Source organism: Ambystoma mexicanum, chromosome 4p, assembly GCF_040938575.1.
Source record: "Ambystoma mexicanum isolate Mex_15411 chromosome 4p, UKY_AmexF1_1, whole genome shotgun sequence".
Lineage (NCBI taxonomy): Eukaryota > Metazoa > Chordata > Amphibia > Caudata > Ambystomatidae > Ambystoma > Ambystoma mexicanum.
In genome coordinates, this window is record NC_090927.1 from 773,732,292 (window position 1) to 773,758,719 (window position 26,428).

The 26,428-nt window shown below is 45.0% G+C and overlaps 1 protein-coding gene across 1 annotated transcript in view; it reads right to left on the reverse strand.

The window, feature by feature from the left end:
• PGM3 (phosphoglucomutase 3) overlaps nucleotides 1–26,428 on the reverse strand; it is a 518,766-nt gene that overhangs the window by 354,926 nt on the left and 137,412 nt on the right. Inside the window, exon 6 of the mRNA XM_069606327.1 lies at nucleotides 26,153–26,348. Within this exon, the coding sequence (XP_069462428.1) occupies nucleotides 26,153–26,348 (196 nt within the window). The remainder of the gene's footprint in view (nucleotides 1–26,152; nucleotides 26,349–26,428) is intronic.

Consider the following 26,428-nt stretch of genomic DNA (forward strand, 5'->3'; position numbering starts at 1 on the left):
CACTGGGAGACATTGCCAATATTTCCTGTAATGGATTGCCAGAGTGGCAAACGTGAGGAATTTATCTCAGGCAGATCAAATTCTGAGTTCCAGGAACTGCTACACCAATACCTGCTTAAGTCTTCCCATGCTGAAAGGCTCCTAGGTTGCCATTCTGTTTGCATCAAGTTTATTTTACCAGTGAGCTATGCCAGCCCCATTGTCAAGGGTGTGTTGGGGGAATACACATGGTCAATCCCCATTTTATTTTGTATCACTTGTTTCCTCATCACTGACCTCCATTCAAAAGGAAATGGGGGGTGGGAGTGATTCTAATCTTCACAAGATCCCCCCAAAGGATCACGTTTATAGTGTGTGGCGACAATGACTTTGCTAGCAAATGTTTTTGTAGCACAACGGCTCTTTGATAAAGAAAACTCTCAAACCATGCCAGAAAGTAAAGCTTGTGATCCGGGTCCTGGCACTCTCCCTCGTTATGGGAGCTTCATAGTGTTGTTAAGGCCATGCTTTGCCTAACAATACCTGTGACAAATCCTCGGATGTCGCCCCTTCTCCCCTAGGGAGAGCTCGTTCTGATTAGGCCAGGGAGGGGAGGCCACTACCCGATAGTTCCCTGGGTGTTGCACTCAGCAGGTGGATCTCATGGGGAGGCATCCCCCCTATGGTACTAGGGACGACATCTGGGGAGAACGCAGTATGTCCAGACTATATCACAATCTCCCTCATCCTCCTACCCTGTGTAGGGTGCCATAGTTCCCCACACTGCCATGTATCTATATAAGGTAGATAAGCCAACCTCCTTAAAGAGTACTAGAAAGAGTAGGGACCAACTATGTGAGTTGTGTAGGAAGACTGGGATGAAGAAGAACCCAAGTAACCCAGTCGAGAATGATAACATCAGCACCAATATGAAGGAGAGGCACTGAATAATGAAGAATGATCCGCGGAACCAAAAACAGCATTCTAGTCAATATGGACAATCTGTAAGTAACTGGAGCATAAACAGGAAAGAAGGACTGAAAATGGCATTCAGCCCTCCCTCAAAGAGCTACAAGCTGGTTGGCGGTGCAGCGAAGGGAAACCTGGGGAACAGAGACGCGAGGCGAGAAGGTGAAGCCTCCGAAAAGGGTTGTAAGAGAAATTACCCTTCTGCCTATCCCAAAGGAAGAGCAGGAACCATGTGGTCCACATCGGAAAGGCAAGCCAGTGGGGAGGAGCAGCTAGACGCCGTAGTGTACCATGCAGAGAGCGTGGGCCGGAAGAAATCGAGTCCTGGTGCCGGCCGGAGCCTGAACAGAAGCTCCCTAGAGGTAGGGGCTTGTTGAGGCTAGCTGGTGGGGACAGAGGAAGCTGGGGCCCTCTAAAGATGGGTGGAAACATCCTACAGATCAGGGCTGTGAAGAGAGCCTGGGAAAAAGACTTTGAACCAGTAATTGCACCTGAATTAAGTACAGAAAAAAATATATAACAGTTATATGGACAATAGGTGTCATTCCCCCTGGTGTTGCAAGAAGCAATAGAAAAGCCAGGAGAAAGGGAGTCATTTCTACTGGCTTTGTAAGAAGCCTGAAAAGAGCCAGGGGAAGAAGGGCATAACCCCTGGTGCTGAAAGGACATCACATCAGGTGTTGCGCAATAGACACCACACAGAAGGAAGTCTGAATACGATCCAGGGGAAGAGAGTCATACCACCCGGGATAGAAGCAGAGCACCTGGAGAGGGGAGTTGCTCTCCAGGGATCCAACAATAAAATCAGTAATCAAGGTCAATAAGGAATGCTGATGGTTGAACCAAGAACTTGTAGGGAGCCATTACCTCTGGGAACAGTCCCTTGGTTCACTGGAATCGGAGTCCATTCTCCAGAAGAAGGGAGCCATTCTTCTGGACCAAGAAGACTTGTCAATCCTTTAGTTTAGCTGTAAGGGAAGGAAATAGGTTTGCAACACAGGATGGTGGACCTTTTATTTTCCTGGACATCCTGACAGTCTCCTTAGTGTTTTTGGTTGAGACAGGCAAACACCTCTTAGAAGCTAGGGAAACTTGAAGTTTTCCCTTTATTTTTTTAAACAAGTTTATAGCCAAAAGGATGCCACTTGTGTGTCAGTCTCCTCCGTCCACACCAATAAATGTTCCCTTATATTATGTCACAGATTGCCTCCGAAAAAGACAGTCAAAGAAAGTATATTTAAAGGTGTTTTATTTAGGTTTTAAACAACCGGTCTTGAAAGACTGAAATGGTTGAAACTAAGGGGCTCCATGTGGCTCTCTTGACCGCCCCTTGGGCTGCCTCTACTCTAGCCTAGGTATCCCAAACCTACAGAAGTTCCCCAACATAATCTAAAGCAAGGCAAAGCCTACTATTTAAGTCTTTCTAAACTTGAGGGGGGGAGCTAAAAGGTTGTGGCCCTCTCTATCCATCTCCTTCTGGGACTTTCTAAGGGATAATTCTGGTCTGCTGGACTGCCCAATGTCACCAGAATGCGTCTTCCATTCTCTCCCCATCTCCCTGTTTCCCTTTCTCCCCTCCACTCTGATCTTCCTCGACCTCCTCTCTATACCTGTACCCCTTTTTCTTTTCCTATCACTCCTCTCCCTCCCCCCTCCTATACGTCTCCTTTCCCTCCAACTCTCTTCTGTCACCCTTGCATTCCATACTCCTCTATACTCTCTCCTTCCTCTCCCTTCTTCTCTCCACTTGTACCGCTTTCCTCAGCACTCCCTCAATAACCCAGTCTACTCCGTTCCCTGATCTTAAATGCTCCCTCCTGCCCCTCCCTACTACCTTCAGCCTTCTCTCCACCTACCCCACTACTGCTTACAATACCACCTTACACTCTCCTTCTCACAGCCCAAGTCACTTACTCTCACACCCTCTCTAAATCAATGTACATTTACACTCAATCTCTTACCTTTCTTTCACTCACCTTTTAAGCCTCACCTCACCCACACCACAACACCCTCCTCCACACAACTGGTACCAGTCTCCTACACAATACCTTACCTGCAGTATCTTAGAACACCGACAGTCTCCTCAGCACCCCATTCCACTGCTCCACCTGTTCTCCCCTGAACAATTTTTAATCTCCTCTGTGATGCCTGGGCTTTTATAGCCTAGCCTTCACCCTTCCAAACTACTCCTAGCTCGCATTGGTCCCTTTTGTTGCATACTTCCCAAGGCCAATATTTGGCTAAGCTATCCCTGGAAGGATTCAATTGCCACCCCTGTTTCAATCTCCATTTGCAGGGTAATATCCATGTGCTCAGGCTGCTAGTTTCCCTGGTGGCTTTCTTCATGTGCTGGGGATTTTTGCTTCCAATTCAGTTTGGGGGAGAATTTCTATGTTTCTCCTGCTGCCCGGTATTCCTTTCTCACTCGGTTTTCTTTTTTTACTTTATTGTTTTGGCTTATAAAACCTTTACAAATATATCTAACAATTTTACAAACAACAATTTCTTGATAATATTACAAACTACTTATTTTAACATCACTAAAAGGCTAATTTTAATACTGAGACAACTGATTACTCTTAGACATACAAATTTGAAAACGCTGTTATCTTATTATCTTAACATAAAACTAATCTATTGCCTAAAACAACTTAGACTTGTTTTAAATTAAGAGTTGCTAGCTTCCGTGACACAGATTTGCAATGCACAATATTCAATTACAGAGAATACAAGAACACCTTTTCTGCGTTCAGAATATAACCAATAAAATATTTAATTCTTTGGGTCAACAAGGCTGGACAGTAGAGCAATAAATGTGGTAAGGTTTCTATTACCGTCATATTCAAGCAATGTCTACATGAGATTTCCCCCATTTATCAATTTTAGACGCAGGCCAAGTATTTAACTTGTAGGTAAGACATTCAACCTAAAACGCATAAAGTTATTTCTTAATTCTTTACATGGGAATCTGAATAAAGAGAATTCCAACTCCACCATCGCTTTTTGAGGAGATCCCACCACTGCGTAAAGTCGATGCCCTAGTACTTCTTTTGTTGTTCCTGCCCTGTCTTGGCCTTTAATAATTTGTTTGACCTTATTTGGATTATTTATTAATATTTCAATAGAAGAGCCCATAATAAATATGCTACTGATTCCTTCCTCATACAATTCTTGAATAGAAGTTCAGCCCATTTCTCAATTCCTAACCCAACATTTCATAAAGGTTAGTCTGTGTTTAACATACATTTCCTCAACAGATTTAGTCTTTTCTACAACATTATACTTTTAATGAATAACGTATTACCACAAGTGGAACACATTTCTGTAAACAATACAATATAACACGCCATATTATAGCTTCAAAGCATTTCAGTTCTGCGAATACCCACGTGGGGAAAATCTCTAAGCCGTAACACAGTCTTGGAATAACTTTAATTTTTATAAAAATGTAAGAGTTGGGAGTATAGAAAATGTTCCATACCTTCTATCCACAACTTTCATTTGTGATACAAGTTTCACGCACTTTTCTTTGATGTAATTTCTTTTTTTTTAAAACTTTTATTAGTTGTGATACACGACATTGCAGCGACACATTGCAATACATGCAAACATTACAGAGATGAGTATCTTCGGCATACAGCATATTATACAGTTTACAAAATCAACGAAAACAATCAGGACCTAGTAGGGCTTTCTTCTTCCGAGAACATCTTTCATCGATATATCCTAAACGGAGCCCATATATCTTTGGGTCGGCTTGTCCATGGTAATGTTATCATGAATTGTTCCTCACATTCGTTTATATATGAGAGTTCTTTAAGGAAGTGGTTTACGTGTGGCGCGTGCAGGCGTTTCCAGTTCTGAAGTATACACTTCTTGGCCACCACACAGGACACATTGAACAGCCTTCTGGTTACTTCTGCTCTTTTCCCTATGTCCCCAAACAAATATTTCTGGGGTGCGAGATCAGCTGGAATCTGTGTTATCTCCTCTATTATATCGGCTACCACCCTCCAAAACTCAATACATATGGAATGAGTCAGCTAACGGATGCCCACATTTCTGACAGCCACCAAGGCATCCTTCTGAAAATTTGGCAATTTTGGCTGGCGTGTAATGAAGTTTGTTTAGTATCTTAAACTGGATTAACTGGAGACCGGAGTTAAGAGATACCTTCTTGGACAATTCACAATACCTAGACCATTGTTTCTCTCCAATTGTGGTTCCCATATCAGTTTCCCATGAAACCCTGATCATATTGAGTCAGGGTGAGTAGTCTGTATTATCCCGTATAGTTTATAAACACTGGTGCCAGACTGAGAGGACAATGGTATAAGGCATTCATGTGATAAAGGTTTGTCTGGAAATAGAGGCCACCTAGCCTTGAAGGCCAGCTTCATTTGTATTAAAATCTGTGATGCAGTAGTAGCTGTTCTAGTGGGTGCATTGTTTGTACTAGAGGATCGGTCAAGGGAGACATCAAGAATGGTATTAAAGTCGCCTCCCCCACAGTATATATTCACCATCTAATGGGCCTATCTCATGTACTATTATATTAGTATAAAAGCCTGGGTCATTGATGTTTGGACCATATGTGTTAATAAGCACCACTTCCTTTCCGGCCCTCCTACCCCATACCATAACGTAGTGCCCCTGTGGGTCAATTTTGCTCCTTTCGAATCAGAAGCCTAAAGAGGGATGTACAAACGTGATGACCCCTCTTGCCTGAGTCGAATATTCAGTGTAGTATCTTTGCTGTCCGCAGTCCCTAAGGATAACCGCGCATTCACCTTCTGGAGTGCGTGCGTTTCTTTTAACATAACAATGTGGGGGGCGGGGTGTCGGGCCACATAAGCTCCAACCTTTCTCAACTTTGCCTGGATGTTCAGCCATCGGACATTCCATGTAAGCAATTTAATTCTCAGCCCATTGGGTATTACCCTGCTGTGTGCCATGTATGTGGTCTAGAATTCCTCGTAGTCATTTCAATTTGTTCCGGATACGTGTCGTATGCAGCAGCGTGCTCACAAATTTTAACAAACCGAACCATTTCAACTGGGTTCCAACACCCCAACTCCCCTCTTACCCCCTTACGTTATATCATAATAAAGCCATTCCCCTTCATTTGTTCCATTCCCCCCACCTCCACATCATCACCCCCAACTTGATATTGCTGCCCCTGGAATCTCAAAAACTTCCCAAAGGGCATCTGCTTAACTTGTGGAATTCTCCAGAGGGTCACTTGTTGCAGCTGCATGGCTTCCCCGAACAGAGGCTCACAGCCCTGGTTCTAACAATGATCTGTTGGAGCCACCCTTCATCACTGAAGGTCTCAGATATGGTAAAGGATATAGGTCTAAACGTTTCTCAATCTGTAGGGTCTTGTCTTTCCTCGCCTGGCCGTGCTCGCATATTTTGATCCACTACCCGGTCTCTGGGTGGCAGAGGTATGGAGGCCTCTACGTATGCCATGGCGTCCGCAGGGTTCTCAAAAAAGTGTGCTCTTCCTCCGTGCTGAATTCTCATCTTCGCCGGGAAGATGAGAGCATAGGGAACGTGGCACAGTCTGAGTTGTCTGTTGACCGGTTCATATGATCTTCTCAGTGTTTGAACATTGGCCGAGAAATCCGGGTATATGTGCACCCCGTTTTCCTCATAGTGCAGGGTACCCTTTTCCCTGGATAATCAAAGCATCGCGTCTCTATCCCTATAGTAGAGGAGACAGGCTATAATCATGCGTGGTGGTGCGCCAGGTCTGGTAGGCAGTGCCAGAGTGTGGTGCACCCTTTCAATGAGGAAGTGATCCGAAAAATATTCCACACCCATAAGGGTTTTCAAAAGGTTTTCCACATGTCCCTCCATCAGGCCTTCGCAGAAGGACTCTGAAATTCCAACAATCCGGACATTATTTCTCCTCAACCGTGATTCAAGGTCTTTGCATTTGTTTTGAGTTTTGTGCAGTTCATTCTTCAGCTGCGCGATGTCGCGGCCGTGTTGAGTTATTGTGTCTTTGTTTGTGCTAATCCTATTTTCTGCATCAGTGATACGTGCACTCTCCTTCTCTACCCTTGCCTTCAAGGAGCCGACGGTAGCCACTATGTCATCTAACTTGACATTTACTGCAATGCAGCCGTTTTGTACAATTGTCATTAGACGATCATCCCTTGCGCCGACGAGGGTCTCAGTTGTCGATGGTGGCATTGCAGTCGACCCATGCGGCTGGCAGCTAGGAAAAGAATCCATTGGGCCGGTTTTCTTGGCTCCTGAGCCTTCTTCTCGTGGTGGCCCATATGGGGCAATTTTTCACTCAAGAGTGGACTGTGTTCTCCCACATGTTTATGACTACATGGGACTACTTTGTTCTGCTGTTCTCGGTATGGGGTGGGTACTTATAAAATCAAGTGGCTGATTTACACTCTGCTCCCAACCGCATGGGCCCGCCCCGCCTTCTCTGATGGTGTTGTGTCGCCGATAGTGCCCTTACGCTATTACTGATGTGACTTCCCAGGCGTCCTTCCCATCTCGGCAACAGGATCTCTCAACAGCACAGAAAAGGATCTGTTGCGTTGTTGATAGCGGTCCGAGCTGTGTAGCAGTAGTTGTTATTCTCGAGGGCTGTAATGTCCTCAGAGATATTGCTGAAGCGGCTTCACAGGATACGCCCAAGTTGTATCATCATGGCCTCTCCCTGCTGTTTTTTTAAATTGTTTTTAAAGCTCTGTTGCGTTGTGGACTGACGTTTGGGCCAAGTGTCAGTATGTGTCTATGCTCAGCGCTGGTATGTTCTGTGTCATAAAGGAATCCTCCAACACTTGAGTGCAGACTTATAGTCCTGGGTCTAACTTCAGCTGATTGATGAGGGCGATTTTGCAGTATGCCCCCTCCTTATATGAATGACTGCAAGGGGGAGACTGTGTTTAATCACACGTAGTAAAAGTCCTCTAAACTGCCTCAGCGTGGGATGGGATATCTTCGATTAAGTGCCTAATGCTACAGCTGCCAGTCTCTCGCAGAACTGCACATCTTGTGTTGTCCTTTCCCCATGTTTATTACTGCTGGTAATTATGAAGCACAGGGTTCCCAGAGGAATCATTACGTTCCCGCCAGGCCTGGGTAGCCAAAGGAGGATGGTGTTTATGTTTTCTCCCTCCCCTGTTGTGTTCACTGTACTTCTCGTCAACGGCTCACTGTTGTTCGTTCGTGTAGGACCCTTCATATGGAATCTCATGGGTGTACAGGGTGCGGCTGTATGGGTAGGCCCGGTGCCACCTCGGGTTTACTCAGACATGAGGGCCGTTAGCTCGAGGTGCGTGACTCAGGCTTCCCCAGTGGACCGCCGGGGTTCCGTTGTAGTGGCTTCACTCTTCGTATGCCGTGCCACGGGGAACTTGTAAGAGGAAAGGAGGGGGGGCTGCGCGTGTACCTTGTCCTGCAAAGTGGACTTCCCCACCTAATACGCTCCACCGCACTACTCGCGCCTTCAGAGTGTCCCCAGGTCGTACCCGTGGTTCCCCTGCACACCTTACGGGTCTCCTGATCTTCTTCGGGTGTTTGTCCACAGGAGTGTCATCGTTCCTGAGGGGGCGTACCTCTCAATCTGCCCTTGCAGCCGCCGGCTGCCAGTCTATGGCTCCGCTTTCCACCTGTAACATACAGCGCTGGTGATTCAAGATGTCTGGGCACACTTATGGGGTTGATGTCAGCAGTCCCATCCCCATCGCTGTGGTGTGACTCCTGGGACCCCTATCGCTGCGGCACACTAGGCGTGCTGATGCTGTGATGTTGTTACATGGCCCTTCCCCCACTTGGCCTTCTACGGGGCTCCGCCTTCGGTCTGGATTAGTTGTGAGCGAATCTCACACGGCTTCTTCCCCACAGAGCCCACGCTAGAGATTCCGGGTCCAATATCTCTGGAAGTTACATGTGGTTTTCCACCTCGTTTTAAGGGTCAGTTCTGTAGACCTTCAGCTGTCACTTGCATGCCTTTTCCGATGGCAGGGTGGCCCCTGAAAGGATTAATTCAAAAGGATGTAGTTCGGACCGGAGCTCTCCAATCAGGCAGCCATATGCTTCGTGTGCAACAGCGACCCCTCCTCTTTGATGTAATTTCTGAAAAAACACGTCTGTATATCTTGCCACGATAGGGAGAACCAAGCATATCATATTTGTTTTCTCACTCAATTGCTGTTATTGAGCCACCACGAAAGACTATTTTTGGTCTTCCTACTTCGTTCTGGCGCTTTGACAAATGTTATTACTGTTTTCTCCAGATTTATGACCAGTTTGTGAGCACTTATATTTCCCAAATTCATCAATTAGTTTATGTAACCCTATTGGAATAAGATCAAAGAGGACAAAGTCGTCGGCATACACTGCTATCTTCAAACTACCAATTTTAGGTGGAGCGAACAAGGCTTTGTTTAAAGATGTGCCAACATCTGCCACATAAAGAAGGATTGGAGCTAACATACATCCTTGTCTTAAACCATTTGTAGTACAGATGGGTTTAGATAGTAAGCCTGCAGGATTCAATCTGATCTGGATTTGTGTGTTTTAATGAAGATATACCAGAATGCTCAGTAAGCCCTTATCAATTACATAAGAATCAAACTTAGTCCACAGAATTTGGCGATCAACCAAGTCGAACGCCATTGGTAGATCCATTGAGGCCACGTAGAGAGGCTGGCTTTGTTCTACCCAAGCTTGTCTTTGAATGGTACATAGTAATAAACCCCCCCAGTCTGTGCCATGCCCTTTCTAAAACCAATCGATCTGTCTGTGGTCCAATATGTCCTTTTCTCTACACCATACCTCCAGATGTTCTCTAAATATGTAGCAAAGATTTTTGAGTCCACATCCATGATCGCTATTGGTCTATAGTTTGATGGACATAAACGTTAGCCTTTCTAAAAAATGGTTATTACATGTGAGATTTCCCAACTTTGAGGAGTCTTCCTACTACATAGTATGTCCCTAAACAGTATGTATAACATTTTAGCCCATAGAGTATAATTCTGTTTCAGTATTAGATTAGTCAGTCGATTCAGCCCTCCCGCTCTGGATGGACTACGTTCTTAATCAGTCTTTCAATATGATCCACCCAAAAATTCATTACCCATTTACAATTTTTGAATTTATCCCATTCCTCTATTTTTGTATCTTTTTTACAAAGGTACATGAAATAATTTACCCAGATTTATTCAGATATGGGTTTAGTCTGGATTATAACCAGTTTTTATTTCGTTTTGATTAATTAAAACCCAAAACCTGCTAGAGTTACTGGCCTTGAGAGATTCCAGTATACTTTCACCATCTCATTTGATACAGAGGAGCTCAGTAGAATTTCATCTTATTTCTTAATTGTGGTTTCAGTTTACGTATACTTTCTTCCCTCGCACTTCTTTCCACTATCATTTTCTTTATTTCACTGATCTTTTTACAATTCTGTCTTCTCATTTCTTAAACTAAGATATTGTATTTGTGCTTACGAGTTTGATGTACTATCTCCATTCCCATCTTTTTTTTCACTACTCATACAAGTCATTATTGTGGTCTTCATATAGCTCTATATATGCGTAGCTGAATAGTTTGACATCTTTACAACTAATTCATAGTCTCTCAGCATAATACAATGAAAGCTTTCTGAGGTTCTATTATTCCATCTGATTCTGTTGCCCCTGACATTGACTTGATGTGTGTACTTTATAACCTTGCACTGTAGTTTCTCTCTGTCCCACTTCAAGGTCAAATTCAACCATGCATGACCGCTATAATTGTTAAACACAACATCGAATCCCACTATTTTGTTAAATAACTTCTTACTAACAAAGAAATAATCTATAATCAATTTGGACCCGCTAGATGACCAAGTAGGGGTTTCATTACTTATTTTGAATAAGCCCCAGTTTTCAAGTGATTGCAGCTACATAGCTCCTTGTATTTTCATCCTTTTTGTATGACCAACTGTTCCGACTGTCCTGGATTACATTATCACAATCCTTCGTGTAATCTGTGTTTTCTACGGTCTCACCAATCCCCTTGGGTGCATCTCGGGTTTATTGGGGAGGCATGGTATCATAAACAGAGACCGACAATGCGTACAATTTGTAAAACCTTTATTTAAATGCTTGGGATTGTAAAAACTCCAAGTCTGCCCTATAACTAAGATCAGAGTAGTCTCAACCATCAAATAATAAATAACGCAGTCCTAGTAGAGTCTGTCAAATCAAAATGGCCTGTGCTAAACAACCTAATGCCTGCCCTATCTCTTGTACAAAAAGCGTGCCAAAGAAAAATGTCTACAAAAGGAAAAGTTCAAAAAGTTGTGGATTGAGGCGCGCCTGACCTTCCACGCTCGAGATTCTTTCTTCAAAAATAATGTCTTATCCAAAACGTTCCCAAAAGATCCTCCTCAGCAGGGCTCAGACCTTTCACCACACTGTCTTTTTTTTAGATCTCCCTCGGTTGGGCTCAGATCTCCAACGATAAAGTTCAACACAAGTTGCAAGCGGGAGCTCCCTTCCCTAAACTTATTCCACCTCGGTCTCCCTCTGTCGGGCTCAAACCCCTTCCGGATGTCGTAGGCTTTCGAATGTGCGTGGCTTATATGTCTGACCACTGCAGGACCACTTCATTGAAAGTTCACTGTGTTACTTTCACTCTTCCCTTCTACAGGAATTAATCTTCTCCCTTTTACTTTCACTGTTAATTCGCTTTCTCGCCTTAAACAAAGTCTCTTTCACTGAGACTTTCGAGTGGGTTACTTCCTTTCACCGGACCACTCTTACTTCGTATCACTGATTTCCCAGCTGTTCTTTACATCAATGTTCATTCACAGGTCTGCCTTTCTTAGCGTCTCATCCACACGCGTGTTGCCCTCACTTGTGATATGATGTTGCTACTTCATTCACTTTAACACACATGTCTCTCGCTTGCCAACTCACCGGCTGTGTGCGCCTCTTTGTTTGCCATTTTCTGCTTTTAGAGTCAAGGTTAGTACCCCAGGCTTGACCTCGCCTCCTGAACTCTGCCATCCGCCCGGGAGGGCCGCTGGCGACCTTGGAACACAATGCAATCTTCACTTGTGGGATCTGGCCTTCACCATGTGTCCTGCGAGCTGACTGAGACAACAACCTCCAATAGGGAAGCCTTGGGGATTTTGGCCTGCTGTTCTCAACCCTTGGTCTGTTGCTCTGCTCCAGTAGGTGTGCCTTCAAACTGGAAGCTCTGCTCGTTCTCGTGTTCCACCTTGCTTAGAGTGTATTTTTGGTTTCTGCATTTTATTCGTGTGAGGAGAGCTAATTGGTATCAGTTGGATGCACTTAGGATTAAGTGCCTGACTTTGCCTGACCCGAATAGCGGGATATGGCCAGTACGATGTATGCAAGTCAGTGTTATTCTAAGTCATCCTCTTCCTCGGGCCCAGTGTTTGTGTAAAAAGGGGAAGGAGAGCGGGTTTGGGACCTCTGAGCATACTGAACATAGGATGGGTTTCAATAAACAAAATAAGGGTGAGTACTGCATCTCGCCATCAACTATCTCACCCCCACAGCCTGAAGACTCTTCACCCTGGTGATCCTCCCTCACTGGTCAACCCCCAGGGTCTGGATCCAAAAGGTGATGGCCGTGCCGTGGCCATCTAAGAGATCCCCGGGGAGTAGCGGGTAAGACACCCTCTCGTTTCGCACAGGTTGGAAAGTCAGGTGTTTGGGGTCATCTCTGTTGTATATATGCACCTAGTTTTAAAAGGCCTTCAAATGTGTGGGTATTTGATTCAGCTACTGTTATTAGATGCTGTCCAGCATGTGCTTTCACTTTCAGAACAAATTTTTTGGAAACCCTTAAAAGCCCAAGGACACATACTAAGGGTATGCCATTATCTTGCTAATTGCTAAGTAAGATTTTCTTAGAAATGGTAAATCTTCCTGACCTGGGTCAACCCTCAAACATTTTGCTTTACTAGTGAGATATTTTTCCTTAATACCTCCGAGTGGGAACCTTTTTCCACACACACAGAATCTTTTACTCTTTTTATGGGTGTCCTTTTTTAGACTCTCTGTAGTGTCTTTTTAAAGTTATCCTCTTTAACATCTTTTTGGCAATAAGTGCCTGTTGTTCCCGATTTGCCCTAGGGCCTCCCTTTTTAACTTTCTTTTGCTAACCTTGAGAGAATTATAGTTCCCAAGGGTAGAAAGCATCTTTGGAACCAACAAACCCGACCTTATGAGGAGTGCTGGGGAGATACAATGTATCCCCTTTCACACTAAAACTGTAACAATTCTGTTACAGGGACAAACTTACCTTCAATGGCTGGTGGCAGTGATACCTTGTATTAATTTGGTGCACCTTTACCGTGGGCTGTGTTCACAGCTGCAGTAAAGGCACCCAAGGGTTCTCATTTTACCAAAATGGCCCGTCTTCTTTTTTTCCCATTTTAGTGTTTTTTGTCCCTTCCCCCCGACATCCAGAGCGGAACATTCTGTTGTGTGATTTTTATCTTCAGCGGGTGTCCCCTGGATTGGCTGCCCAGGCTCCAGTCTGTCTGTGAAGGCAGGAAGCGAGGGAGGAGTCCAAAACTCCACAGCCCTTTGTCTTCCTCCTTGCCTGAATGGGGACAAATCCCAGTGGGGGGCTGTTAGGGTTGCTTCCTCCAGGTGTGTTTGAGGTGTGTTTGTTTGTTGTAGGAAAGAAGGTGTCAGGGTTGGCTCTTATACTTACATGTGTGCTGAGACAGGATCGATGTCATCATCAGAATGTAGGCTGTGAGTGTGGAGTGTGAAGTCAGAATGTTTAGAGTTGAATGGGTTCTAACCCAGGCAGTTAGATTATGTGAGCCTGGATGGTGGGAGCCAGTGGGCTCCTGTCCCTTTCCTCTTTATCTCCTAATAACTATGATGACATCTGATCCTTGTAACAGAAGAACCCTAATAAAGTAACCACTATGCGTACCTGGCCTGTGTATCCTGAGTGTCCCTTGGAGTGAACCTTATGACTAAGAGCCGGTGATAACAGGGGCTGGCTGTCCTGATTGGACAACCAGATCACCCCTTGTTGTAAAATGCAGGGAGAGAATGCATAAGTGGTGCTGTAGTTCCTGTTAAATACTGTGAACCTGGAAGAAGAAGTCAAGTCGACCACTGGAACCAAAACTGAAGAGGATGATGAAGGAAAAGTGGCCGAAACGATTTCCAGCGACCAGAGAGCCTGCTGTGTAACCGGAGCCTGCTGCAGCCCTTCCTTCCAATCGACCTGGGGACTCCGAGAGACCCTTATCCAGAGCAACCCACTAGACTCAGGAAGCCTGCATTTTGAGCCATCCCACGCGTTGCTGTGACCTTGAGGGGCTGCAATACCCCAATACCGTGGGACCTCAAGCCACTGTGCAGTGCACGGTCTTCCGAATTCCAAATCTCGCCAAAACTTTGTGGGCATCCTGGTGGATCTCCAGAGACACAAATAAGAGTCTGAAAAGTCCCCTCACCAGAGTGCTGGACCTTTGTAACGACAAGAATTCAACCGTGATTTTTTGTCTTTTCTGTGCTACTTGAAAAGGCGGCAAATCCGCAGAACCGCAGCTTTCTTTATTGATCCCTGCTGCTAAGTCCCTTCCAAGGTCCTGTTTTCAGTCACCACGACAAGGAATCCACTGACCAGGTTTTTGGCTGCAAATCCTGAAGTCCTCCTGCTGCAAAATCTTTTTCAATGCTGAGGTACTGTGCTGACTTGGCTATGTACTTACCTTAAGTCTCTTAGGATTTCTGTGTAGCTGTGGGTTGCTTTCTGGGATGGGGAGGCCTCTTCTCAAAAAAGAAAATAAGTGTTTAAAAGTTACTTACTTGAAAAAGAGTTGGTTGGTAACTAATTCTAAGAGTGAAAAGTTACAAAAGTTCTTACCTTCGATGTGTGATGCACTATTCTCAAAAGTATGTTTAACATCTTTCTTTCTGTAGAAACCGTTTCTGTAGAAACCATTTTGCCATTCTAATAGAAAGTAGATGTGAGGGCCTATTACTCACCTGTCGTTAGGTTGTGCCTCTTCCCAAAAGTAATGTGTTGGTTTCACCAGATTATTCCTGTTAGGATAATTGTATGAGTGTCCTCCAACTGGGTCTTGCTTTCCCTGACTTGCTGCTAGCCTCTCCAGAATAAGTCTTATTAGGTTGTTGACTACCTAGAGTAACTGAGTCATTCAGTAAAGTGTAACATTGGGTTTGCTTTCCCTGTGCTGTTGTAGACAGACTCAGAGAGTCTCTTTGGTTCCAACTGTCCCTCATAAATCATACATAAGGTACTTGTATAGCTGGGAAAGATCTAACCTTGATTTCATTGTGAGGTTAAAAAAGTATATGGGTTTTACTTACCTTGAGTTAGCTGTGTGACATCCCAAAAATAAGTTCCAAGAGTCACTGCTTATCTCAATCTGTGTTTCACTGATCTCAAAAGCACCTGTAATTGAATATTACATCCTTAGGTTTTACTCACCTATTATAACTGTGTTATCACATAAGTAGTTCTAGGTTTTTACTGTACCTGGAATAAGTGTTCCACTATTCACAAAAAGTATATCAGTTGACTGATTATGTGATTTGTACTGAGAGTCACTGTAAAACTGGTAGGGTCTACTGTCCTTGCATTACTGCATGTAATTGTGAAAGTAACCATTGGTTTTTACTCCCCAAGATTAGGTGTGACCTATACTGTATGTGTATGAAAAGGTTTTGACTTCCCTAGAACTACTGTTAGGTGTTCCAAATAAGGTTTACACTTTGGTCTCTGTACTTTCAAGTATAGTGTTGTGTTTTTATAATTGTGATTGCATATAATGTGTAATAGTACTTATTTACCCCTAGATTTATCTAGGCCTACATGTATTTAAATAAATCATTTATTTTTACATACATAGTGTTTAAGAGTTAGTTCTTTGGACCAGTTGTATTACAATTTCATTTGTACTGATTCTACAGCACTCTAAGCCTGGCTTGTCTGTCTACGCTACATGAATTTAGGTGGTACAGCCTTATACTAAGACTGTAGTCTTGTACTGCCTCAGCTGAATGGTTTTACTAAGCTTCAGAAAAACTATCCTCACACCAATGCAACAGATACAGACCGACTAAGGTCAAGGGATTGTTAGAACCAACAGCACATGCATTTAAATTGTCAATTAAACACTGACAATCCAAATAGCTTGAGGAACTGAACGCATTAAAACAAGAGAGTACTATATTAATGAATTAAGCCTATACTGTAGAAAGGTGATGCTTTAATGAAGTGTTATTAAAACTCTAGATGCATAAGCATTCAAGCGCATCGATTGAATGAAGCTTTCAAGGAATTGGCTTACATCCAGAAATTAACAGCACAAATCCTGTGTGACAATGGCATAAAAGGCTTGCACAAGCAATCACCTGGGCGTTTATATAAACAGTTTCAGTCAGAAACACCTGGCCAGCAGTCAGAAAACTCAAGAAAAACAAAATTATTTAAGAAAAGACTAGAACCTGCCAAATGTTTTATTTATTTATCTATATCGCACCAAAACAAGACCTGGGACATCAGGGCGCTGTGAGATTGGCATCATGGAAGGAGACACAGACAACAGATTCTATGTATAACAAAGGGTTTTTATGAAAGGAAATGTCAGGATGGCGTAAGGCCTAACCAGCGCCTAACTAGCCCTATGCTAGGGTGGGATTTCCTACCTAAAGATACTAAGGAAGGTATGTGTCAGAAAGTTCAACTGAAAAGTCTGTGTCCAAAACCTATGCTTGCTCTCATAACTAAAACAATATAATGTACAGGGATGTCAACCATAAACTAAAACAGTGTTCTAAACGTAAAGTTCAGAGCTATTTCCAGCTCGGGCTTACTCTTCAGCTTCTTTTCCCCAAACGTCTAAGTTCTTTGCAATGTTAAGTGTACCTTCTTGTGGACTTTAAGTAATAAAGTTCCATACTTTTGTATGGTCAGGATACCATTCCCCAAGTTCCATATAGTTTCAAGGGAACACATCTCAGGGTTCCATTCCCCAAGTTCAATATCAAAGGATGACACGAAAAGAATCTTGAAGCATTGTTCTTTAGACTGTTTTAGTAGTTCTTTACCGTTTAGGATTCTCTTCACCAAATCGAATATGCACCAATGATAGTTTTCCTTTTTACACAACAGCAAACTTCCTTGTTGGCATATAGGGGTTCTCTGGTCTTGGCGCAGTTGTTGGATCACACAATACACCCATTACAGGCCACGCAACCAGGAACTTCCAGTTCTCCTTGTACTTCAATATTCAGCCAAACAAGTGATTTCTCAACCTTGACTCCAATTTTGCACTGAAGTCTTTTATTCAAAAGTAGTTTCCAATTTGCCTTCAGTTCATTGTTTAATATTAGCAGTTTTGTTGTTTCATGTAACTCAAAGTTCAAAATGAATAGTTGTTACCTTTCCTTTCTCTTGGATATTTAATGGGTTCTTATTTTATTAAATTCAGCATTCAATAAGGGCAACTTTGCCAGTTTTTGGGGACCACTATTCTATTCACGGTCCTTTGGAGCGTTCAGGTGATTCTAGTGTCTGCCACTTACCTGGACCCAGCAGCTTCTCTGTGCGGTCTCCCTCCAAGCGGGAAAGCCTGTTCGCTGGGTACTTTGTTCAGCACTCGCTGGCTCATGTGCGCAGCTCCGCCTCCGCTCCTCGGCAGCGACTGCTGCCCGCCTTCCTGCCCAATGGATCTCCTTCCTGCATAGTCCCACCACAGGACTCCTGGGATCTTGGTAGGCATCACAGCATCTCAGCTTCTCTCGTTCCCACATGGCTCCTTCGGTTATGTCTTCCTCTTCCCCTGCTGCTCTCTTGTGCCTCTGCAGCCCACCTCTTACACACATGTGGTCCTTTAATGGGCTGCAGGTGTATCCCATCCATTAAGGTTGCCTGGCTCAGATTACAGGGCCATGTCTGACCTTCATTCATCTTCTTCGTCCCAGTACCAACGTCCTGAGAGTAAGTGTTGTCTATTACTCTTAGTTGCTTCTTACTTGACTCAGTACTAAAGTGGGGAAAGTGTGTAATGTTCATAACTCTCAGTTGTTTCTTCCTCATCTCAGTACCGTTAGATACCCCAAGCGGGGAATAGAGAGGAATTGCCTAATATTGACCCATAAAGGGTGGGGGAGGGTTAAGCTGGTTATCACGAGGATAAGGGGGATACCATGTCTCGCCTAAAGGTACCTCACTCCCAATCCCCAAGGACCCTCCACCCAGGTGATCCTCCTGTTAGGGCAGTTTTTCTGAAGTCCATCTAAGGGCTTAGTAAAACCATTCAACTGAGACAGTCCAAGACCCCACTCTTCGTATAAAGCTGTACCACCCGAGTATATGGTAGTGTAGACAGAGCAGCCAGGCTTATTTTAGGAGGGAGCGAGACACAGCTGTAGTAAAGTACATAGAATATGTAATACATCAAGGATTCAATAGAAACAATGACAACCAGAAGCATTATAAAAAATAAACGGTTTATTTTAAATACAAGTAGGCCAAATTTAGTCTTGGTGGAAGTACTGGTCATAGAGTCATAAACATGCCACTATGCAATACACACCAAAGCATAAGACATAATTTAAAATACCTAAGAGTAGTTCTAGCGAAGTCAAACCTATAGTTACTTTTAGACCACCTTCAGTAATACAAGGGTAGTAGACCCTGTCAGTTATACTGTGATGCTCAGCAAGAAATCACTTGGTAAATTAACTAGACAATATACTTTTCTGAATAGTGGAACATGTAAAAACCTATAACTCTGATTCAGGATAACACAGTTATTCTAGGGCAGTTGGACCTTGGGCTGTAATATTCAATTACAGTTGCTTTTCAGTTCACAGACTAAGATAATCAATAACTTATTTTGGATGGCACACAGCTATGCAAGGTAAGAAAAACTTCCATTACCTTTGCAAGGAGCTACCAGCAACCTAAAAAGGTAAGCATGACCTAGGCAGACTTATTCCGGACAGGCTAACAGTAAGTAAAGGGAAGCAAGACCCAATTGGGGACACTCATACAATTATCCTAACAGGAATAATAAAGTGAAACCAGCAGCATTACTTTTGGCGAAGGGGGGGACCCAATTCACAGGTGTGAAATTTAACCCATCTACTTTCTGTCAGAATGGCGAGGCAGTTTCGAAGGAAAGTAATACTTTGAGAATACTTATTTAAGAAGACACACAGCTTATTCAAGGTAAGTAAATCCTACATATACTTTTCAGAACGGCAGAACATACATAAGGTAAGTAATAACTTTTTGTAACTATTCACTCAGAGTTTAAATTGATCAACTAATTCTTTTACGAGCAAGTACACTTTTCAACACTTGGTCTACTTTACAAGGCAGACCCGTTAAATGATCTGGAACTTCCCAATACTAGTATATGAGTTCTCTCAGAGGCAGAAGAGGGACCCTAGCGGTCTAGTGGCCAGCAGTAGGCAGGGTGAGATGGGGCTCAGTTGAAGGCAAACTCAGAGTTCCTGAGGAATACTGGGCAAACGAGTAAGTAGTTCACTTTGAAAGTTAGTTAGGGTCCAGGGGCTTCAGAGAAGACACCCTAGGAGGATTCCAACAGTGGGCCTGGGTGAACTGGACGAGAATCCTCCCAATCACAGTAGCACCCCTAGGATACACAGGATTCACAACAGACTGAAGGTTAAGTAAATACCCCCAGACAACACAGTACTCAGAACAGAAGAATTATTGCAGTAGGAAGACTTGCCAAAAACCCGGTCAATGGATTCCTTTGTCTAAAAGACGGAAGACAGGACTTTGGAAGGACTTTTGCAGCAGGGATCACGGAAGAAAGCTTCAGGCAAGATGTTCCTCGCAGCTGGATTTGGTGCTTTTTTCAGGAGCATAGAAGACAGAATATAGCTGGTTGGATTCTATTTTTTTTGTAACATCCAGCACTCAGATGAGGGGACTTTTCAGACTCGAGTCACGTCTCTGGGAGGTCCAGCAGGATCACCACAAAGTTTCAGCAAGATTCAGAATTCGCAAGACCGCGCACCACACAATGGCTTGAGGTCCCAGGGTATTGGGGTATTGCAGCCCAGCAAGATCGCAGCAAGACATGGGATGGCTCAAAATGCAGGTCTTATTGAAGCTACTGGGTCTCACCAGGCTCTGGGTCGGGGTTGTCCGTTTCGGGATCCGCAAGACGATTGGAAGGAAGGGCTACAGCAGCCTAGGGTTACATAGCAGGCTGTTTGTTCGCTGAAATTCGTCTCCGCCGCTTTTCCTTCATCATCCTTTTGGGTTTTGGTTCCAGTGGTTGACTTGTCAGCAGCTTCCAGGTTCTGAGTTTTTATCAGGAACTAGAGCACAACCTCTGCATTCTCTCCCTGCGTTTTATAGAAAGGGGCAGTCTGGCTGTCCAATCAGGACAGCCAGCCGACCACTGGGAGTTGTTCCCTTTCAGGTAAGGTGGAAAACAAAGTTGCAGTTTTGGACTCCTCCCTCGCTTCCTGTGCGGGGAATCCACAGGATTCCCACCGAAGACAAAACAGCCACTAAGGTCCTTCCCACCTAGAATGGCAGGGGAAGACATCAGAAACAGCAGCACACACGTAATGACGAAAAAAGAAGAAGCCCACCATTTTAGAAAAATGGTGGCCCTTCTATGCATTACCGAGGCTGAATTAACAACCTGCAAGTAATAAAAACTAAAGGTCATAAAGTTAAAACCACTGCCACCAGTCATTTATGTAAAACTCACAATTGTTAGCAGGTAAGTAAGAAAGGGGCTACATTGCATCCCCCAGCACTCCATGTATGGTGGGGTGTGCTGGCTCACTATATAAAATGTAAAGGATGATTAAAATCCCTCTTTACTACTTGGGAACTGTATTTCACTCAAGTACATGAAAGAGAAATTAACAGAGGAGCCCATAGGGGCAACCCAACCAAAGCCCAAAAGTTGTAGGAAACTATAACTTCAACCATACACTATAGAGAGAAATAGAAAGGTCACCCATAAAAAGAGTAAAATACTAGACTAGAGGGGAAATAAAAGACTCACTTTCACCTAGGTACAAGGTAAAAGTTACCTAGTCAAAGCAAAAAAGTTCTGGGGTTGACACAGGTCAGGGACATTTATCATTGATCTGAAAATCTTACCAAACAACCACTCCATTCTGTAAAATCCAGGGGGAGATTTCAGAAGTTGTGCTGTTGTTCCCGATAAATACTCCGAACTTGGAAGCTGCTGACAAGTTGACCACTGAACCTGACACCGAAGAGGAAGATCAAGAAAGGACGGCTGTAGCGGAAAAGACGGCTGTAGCGGAAAAGACGGCTGTAGCGATTTCCAGCGACCGGAGCCTGCTGTAACCCTTCCTTCCAATCGACCTGGGGGTCCTAAAGGAGACTCCTACCCAGAGGCTGGCGAGACCCACTAGTCTTAAGTAGACCTGCATTTTGAGCCATCCCAGGACATGCTGCGACCTTGCTGGGCTGCAATACCCCAAAACTGTGGGACCTCGAGCCATTGTTTTTAAAATTTTTGTTATTCTTTATTTATAGATTCATCAAACATTAGATGGCATAAAACCTTGTATTATACAATAGATAGAAAGAGGAAGAAAGAAGAATTGCAAAAAACTGTTAAGGCACCCACATCTACTCCCCATCCATCTTAAGACTAAGATAGAAATTATCCAAATCAACCCATTGGGAGTCCCGCCATTCCCTCAGATGTGGAATAAGAACCCTAAGCTGTGCCGCTTTGTAATAAAGGTATATGTCTTGGAAGCTCACCCCCTCCACCACCCCTGTCCTTCGGGAGTACCAATACACCTCATATGCCACCCTGGTTTTTTTCGACCTGCCACAGGCACACCCCATATTGCGACCACTATTTCCGTTGCCGCTGGGACTGAAAACGATGGGTTTCTAAGTTGCAATAAAATCATCAGCATATAGACCCAGCTTGTATTCCACTCCTCCCACGATAATACCTTCCACACAGGGGTCATTCCGCAGCCTCTGGGCCAGGGGCTCCAAGGTTAGAGCATAGAGTAGAGGCGAGAGGGGTAACCACCTTGAAAAATTCCCATTCGCAGCAACACAGGCCGTTGGGTCTGAATACAGTGCCATGGGTCCCAGCACGTTATCTCCCCTACCTCTGTCCCTTCGAACAGATGCAAGGTTTTACACATTGTGTCTGTCCCTTGTTGACCCCTAATGAAGCCCACTTGGTCTGCGTGCACCAACCGTGGCATACGGGCATCTAGCCAGGTCGCCAAAATCCATGTAAACAGCTTCACGTCCACGCTGAGGAGCGAAATCGGCAATATGAGCTACAGACCCAAGGATCCCTACCCTCTTTAGGCATCACTGAGAAGCGCCTGTACAAAGGATCTCAGGGCCCATCTGGTTTCCAATATATTATTGAACAATTTGACTAGATGTGGGAGAAAGGTGTCCGCAAATGTCTTGTAAAAACCTGCAGTGTACCCAGCTTTCCCATGTGCCTTACCAAAGTGCAATTTGCGTAATGGCCTGCATAATCTCACCCCCCGTGATGGGGTCATCCATTGACCTTGCCACCTCCTGAGTCAGTGCTAGAATGGACATGTCCTCCAAATAAGGTGCCATTCGATCGCCAGAGGGCTGGTCCCCTACACCCCTTTTATAGCCCTTCATAAAAATTGGCAAGACCCTCGACTATTTCCACGGGTGAAGTCACTAGGGTGCCCTCCGGCCCCTTCAAACCCGATATCCATCTATCTCTTTGCCTTTTGACCATGCAGGCGCGCTGCCAGCAGGCCTAACTTCTGCTTTAGAAACTGGAGCTTCTGAACTACCCTTCCTTCCTCTAATAGGCAGAGTTCCTCCCACTTGCCCTGCACTTCCTCTATCGACTCCCCCACCCCTTCTTCCGTTGCTCGTATTCTTTCCTCCAAAGTCCCTATCTCCCCACGCAGCCTATTCTCCAACAAGCTTCCCACGAACTGTATGAGTCCAGATTACCATGTAGTCCATCCCCCCACATATGGGACCCCTGCCGTTACCATTCCCATTTATCTCCTATCCCAATGCACAACTGACAACATGTTAAGATCCCCCACTACTAGGTGTCCCGTCCCCTCATTCAATTCTCCTTTCCTCTCCCCTGGAGAACCGCATCCTCTGGACAAAGAACATCAATCCCAGATCTCCGGAATTCTTTGGCCACTAAGGACCTCTTGATCAGTGAATTAAGCCCCTTAACACTTAATGTGCAGATCCGCAAGTGATCACCCCCCCCCCCCATTCAGGTCCACCATCTCCCCACCTTTAACACATCCCTTTGGACAGACCTCCTCAAGCCCCAGGTAATTTCAGTGTGGATCATGACAACGCATAATAGTTGTACCCCTCTAAATCTCCCCCCCTCCCCTCCCTTCACTCCTTGCGGCACCCGGTTTCCGCCAGTTACCATCAATAGACGAACCCCACCAAAACCATAAGCCTCCCATTTCAACCTTCATACCTCAAGGTTTTAACATTGCTGCTCCACCCCCCCCCCCCCCCCCCCCCAACAGTCCCCACCAGACCCATCCAGTATAAACACCTTACTCCAGAACCAAATTCAATAACCTAGCCCATCTGCAGGCTCCAATTTAGAATCCATCACATGCCCCTTAACAGACCTCCAACCCCTTGCTGCCCTCCTCCAAATAGCCTGAGGTAATCTTCCCTGTGGACCCATGAACATAGCAAAAGAACAACCTCTGAGACAACCAGTCCCCCACTCCCCAACCCCAGAAAGATGTACAAGTAATAGGTCAAGTATCCCCTGCTGGCAGAGTGTTAGGTTTCCTGAATTTCCTCGAGCCTGGCACCTTGTTACTCTTTGGCTCTTGTATGCACCACTTCCTGTTCTCTGGCCCTTTAACCCTGCTTCTGATGTGGACTCAGCTTCCCCCCCCATCAACTCCTTGGTAACCCGGTGTATATCGTCTTCCGTGACCAGTTTATAGTTGTATCCATTGACTTAAAAGGAGTTGGAGCAGGGGAAGCCCCATCGCTATTGTATCCCGTTCTTATTCAACCATTTCGTGAGGGGTGCACATAAACATCTTTTACCCAGCGTACGTGAAGACCGGTCCTGAAAGATCGCAACTTTAGCATTGACCAGTGTCATGTGTCTATCCACCCCCATCCCCCTGCCCTTTGCAGTATTTATCGGGATAGTTATGAAAATTAGTCAACATGGATCTCGGGCCACTGTCCTCTCCACCTGCTCTGTGTACCCTATCAATTTTGTGCTGGTCGATAGTGTTGTCTCCAAACAACACTTTTGCTGTTTCATGGACGAACCTGCAGAGGTCTCTCTCCATTTCACCCTCCTTCTCTCTCCGATGCCCCAATGAATCGCAAGTTGGTCCTCTTTTCTCAATTCTCAAAATCGTCCATTTTAAAATGGGATTTCCCCTCTCTCCTCTCCAGTTCTGCCATCCTCATATTTATCAGAGTTTCTAGTGTCTCAAGGAGGACGGATTATTTTCCACTACTTGCAACCTCTCGTCCATTGCATAAATCCAGATGTTGATTTTGTCCACTTTGCCTCCAATACCCACCCTAATTCCTCAGATCGCCTCTAGTAATGAGGCAATGTCCCTCTTTGTGGAAACAGGGTGCCCCCCTTGCATCTTCCCTCCCGGGGTAGTGTTCTCAGAGCCCCGGCCCTGTGGGCATTCAAATTATCCCAGTTTCCCTTCCAATCCATTGGGAACCTGGATCCCTCTATTCAAGGCAGGGCCCCCCGCCCAGTAACAACTGCACTCTCAACAATGGCCTCCTTTAGTATCTGCAGGTCTTCCACCAGATCAGTCCAAGATGTTAGTCTTACTGTTGTGTCCAGCAAGTCGGGCACATGCCCCGGCGTTAACCCTGGGGCCCTCACCTCCTCTTTCCACTCCGGGCCTGGGGGACCTCCCCCGTGTCCGTCTATTGGCGGGGCCCACTCCTGGACATAGCGCTCCCAAGCCCACCATAGGTGGCCACTTGGTTATCCGAGGTGCCCCAACTTTGACTTACAGTCTATGTAAGGGTCCAAGCCCTCCATCTTCAGGCGAGGCGGGCAAACTCCACGGTCCCATCCAGGGGGCCCACACTTCCAGCCAGTCACTTAAGGGCACACTCCTCCCCAGGTCTCCAGAGCGGGGGGGGGGTCTCACCTCGACCAACTTCAACTTCCCCTGCTCGCCTCTGTCCTCTGAGTCCCAGATTGGGGGTGGGGAGGGACGTTGCACCTTACTGTGGTACACAGAGACTCTGTTAGTGGCTCCTCTTCACTGCCACTTACTGTGCACTGCTCCTGCACCACACCACCTGAGACCGGGTCATCAGAGCCCCCAGTTACAGTTCTTTCTGGTCCCCCAGTGCCTGATGGGTGGGGGGGGTGCTGCAGTGCGGTACCTCTGCTGCCACTGCCAACAGCTGATATCACCTTCCAGCTCCCTGCGGCGTGCCGACGCCTGAGCTCACTGTAGGCCTTCAGATTGCCGGGTCCCCAGTGAGAGCAGCCGTGGAGCACAGTGCCGGGGAAAGTGATTTCCTGCTCCGTCTGCCGCACGCTGTATCTTCGGATTCTAGGCCCTGATACACTCTATTTTTGGAGCGAGTGAGCCCAAGGTGCTTATGGAAAGGGGGGTCTAGAAACCAGCTGCCCAGGGGGGTCCCAAGTGGCAGCTCATGCCACTTTGCTGCCCTTTGCGCCAGGAGTGAAACGCTCAGGCTACGTCCATGAGCGCACCCGCTGGTGGCCTCCGTGCACATTTTTTAAAATAACAAAATGGATACGTGTTCTCATTCCGCTTTTATTATTTGTATTTTGGGATATTAGAAGTATATGAATGAATTTGTTGTATTTTTTATGAATTTCTGTGACATTTCTTAAACTTGTATAAGACAGACTTATATTTTATTATAGCTTTTGTTTATTGTATGTATTGTAAAAAGTTCACTTGTTGAACTAACACAATTAAATATAAAAGATAAAATGTGAAACAAAAATTTGGTGGCTTGGCACACAACATTGGCCAACTAATTCAGTAGACACATGTTCCATAGGATCAGATTACTACTATAACTCAGACATCAAATGGTGCCTCTTGACATGGTTTACCTATTATAAGCAAAAGAACATGACAAAGTGAATGATAAAACTGCATACCATGAGGTGGTTTCTGCTGAACTTTCACATAATCAGCTCCACAAAGATGATTCAGCTTGCCATTTGTTCCATCATTAAAAAGTTGAACAGACAGTCTCTTCTGTAGATAATGCTCCATCTCTTTCAACTTTAGAGCGCCAATTCCATTTGCACCGTCAACGTTTACACACTGATAGCTATCACCACCGCTAGCAGCCTGTAAAGCAAAGAAAAGAACTTAACCTACAAAAAGTATTTGGTCCTTGTTGAGCACCATCTACAAGAGTACCACAAGAC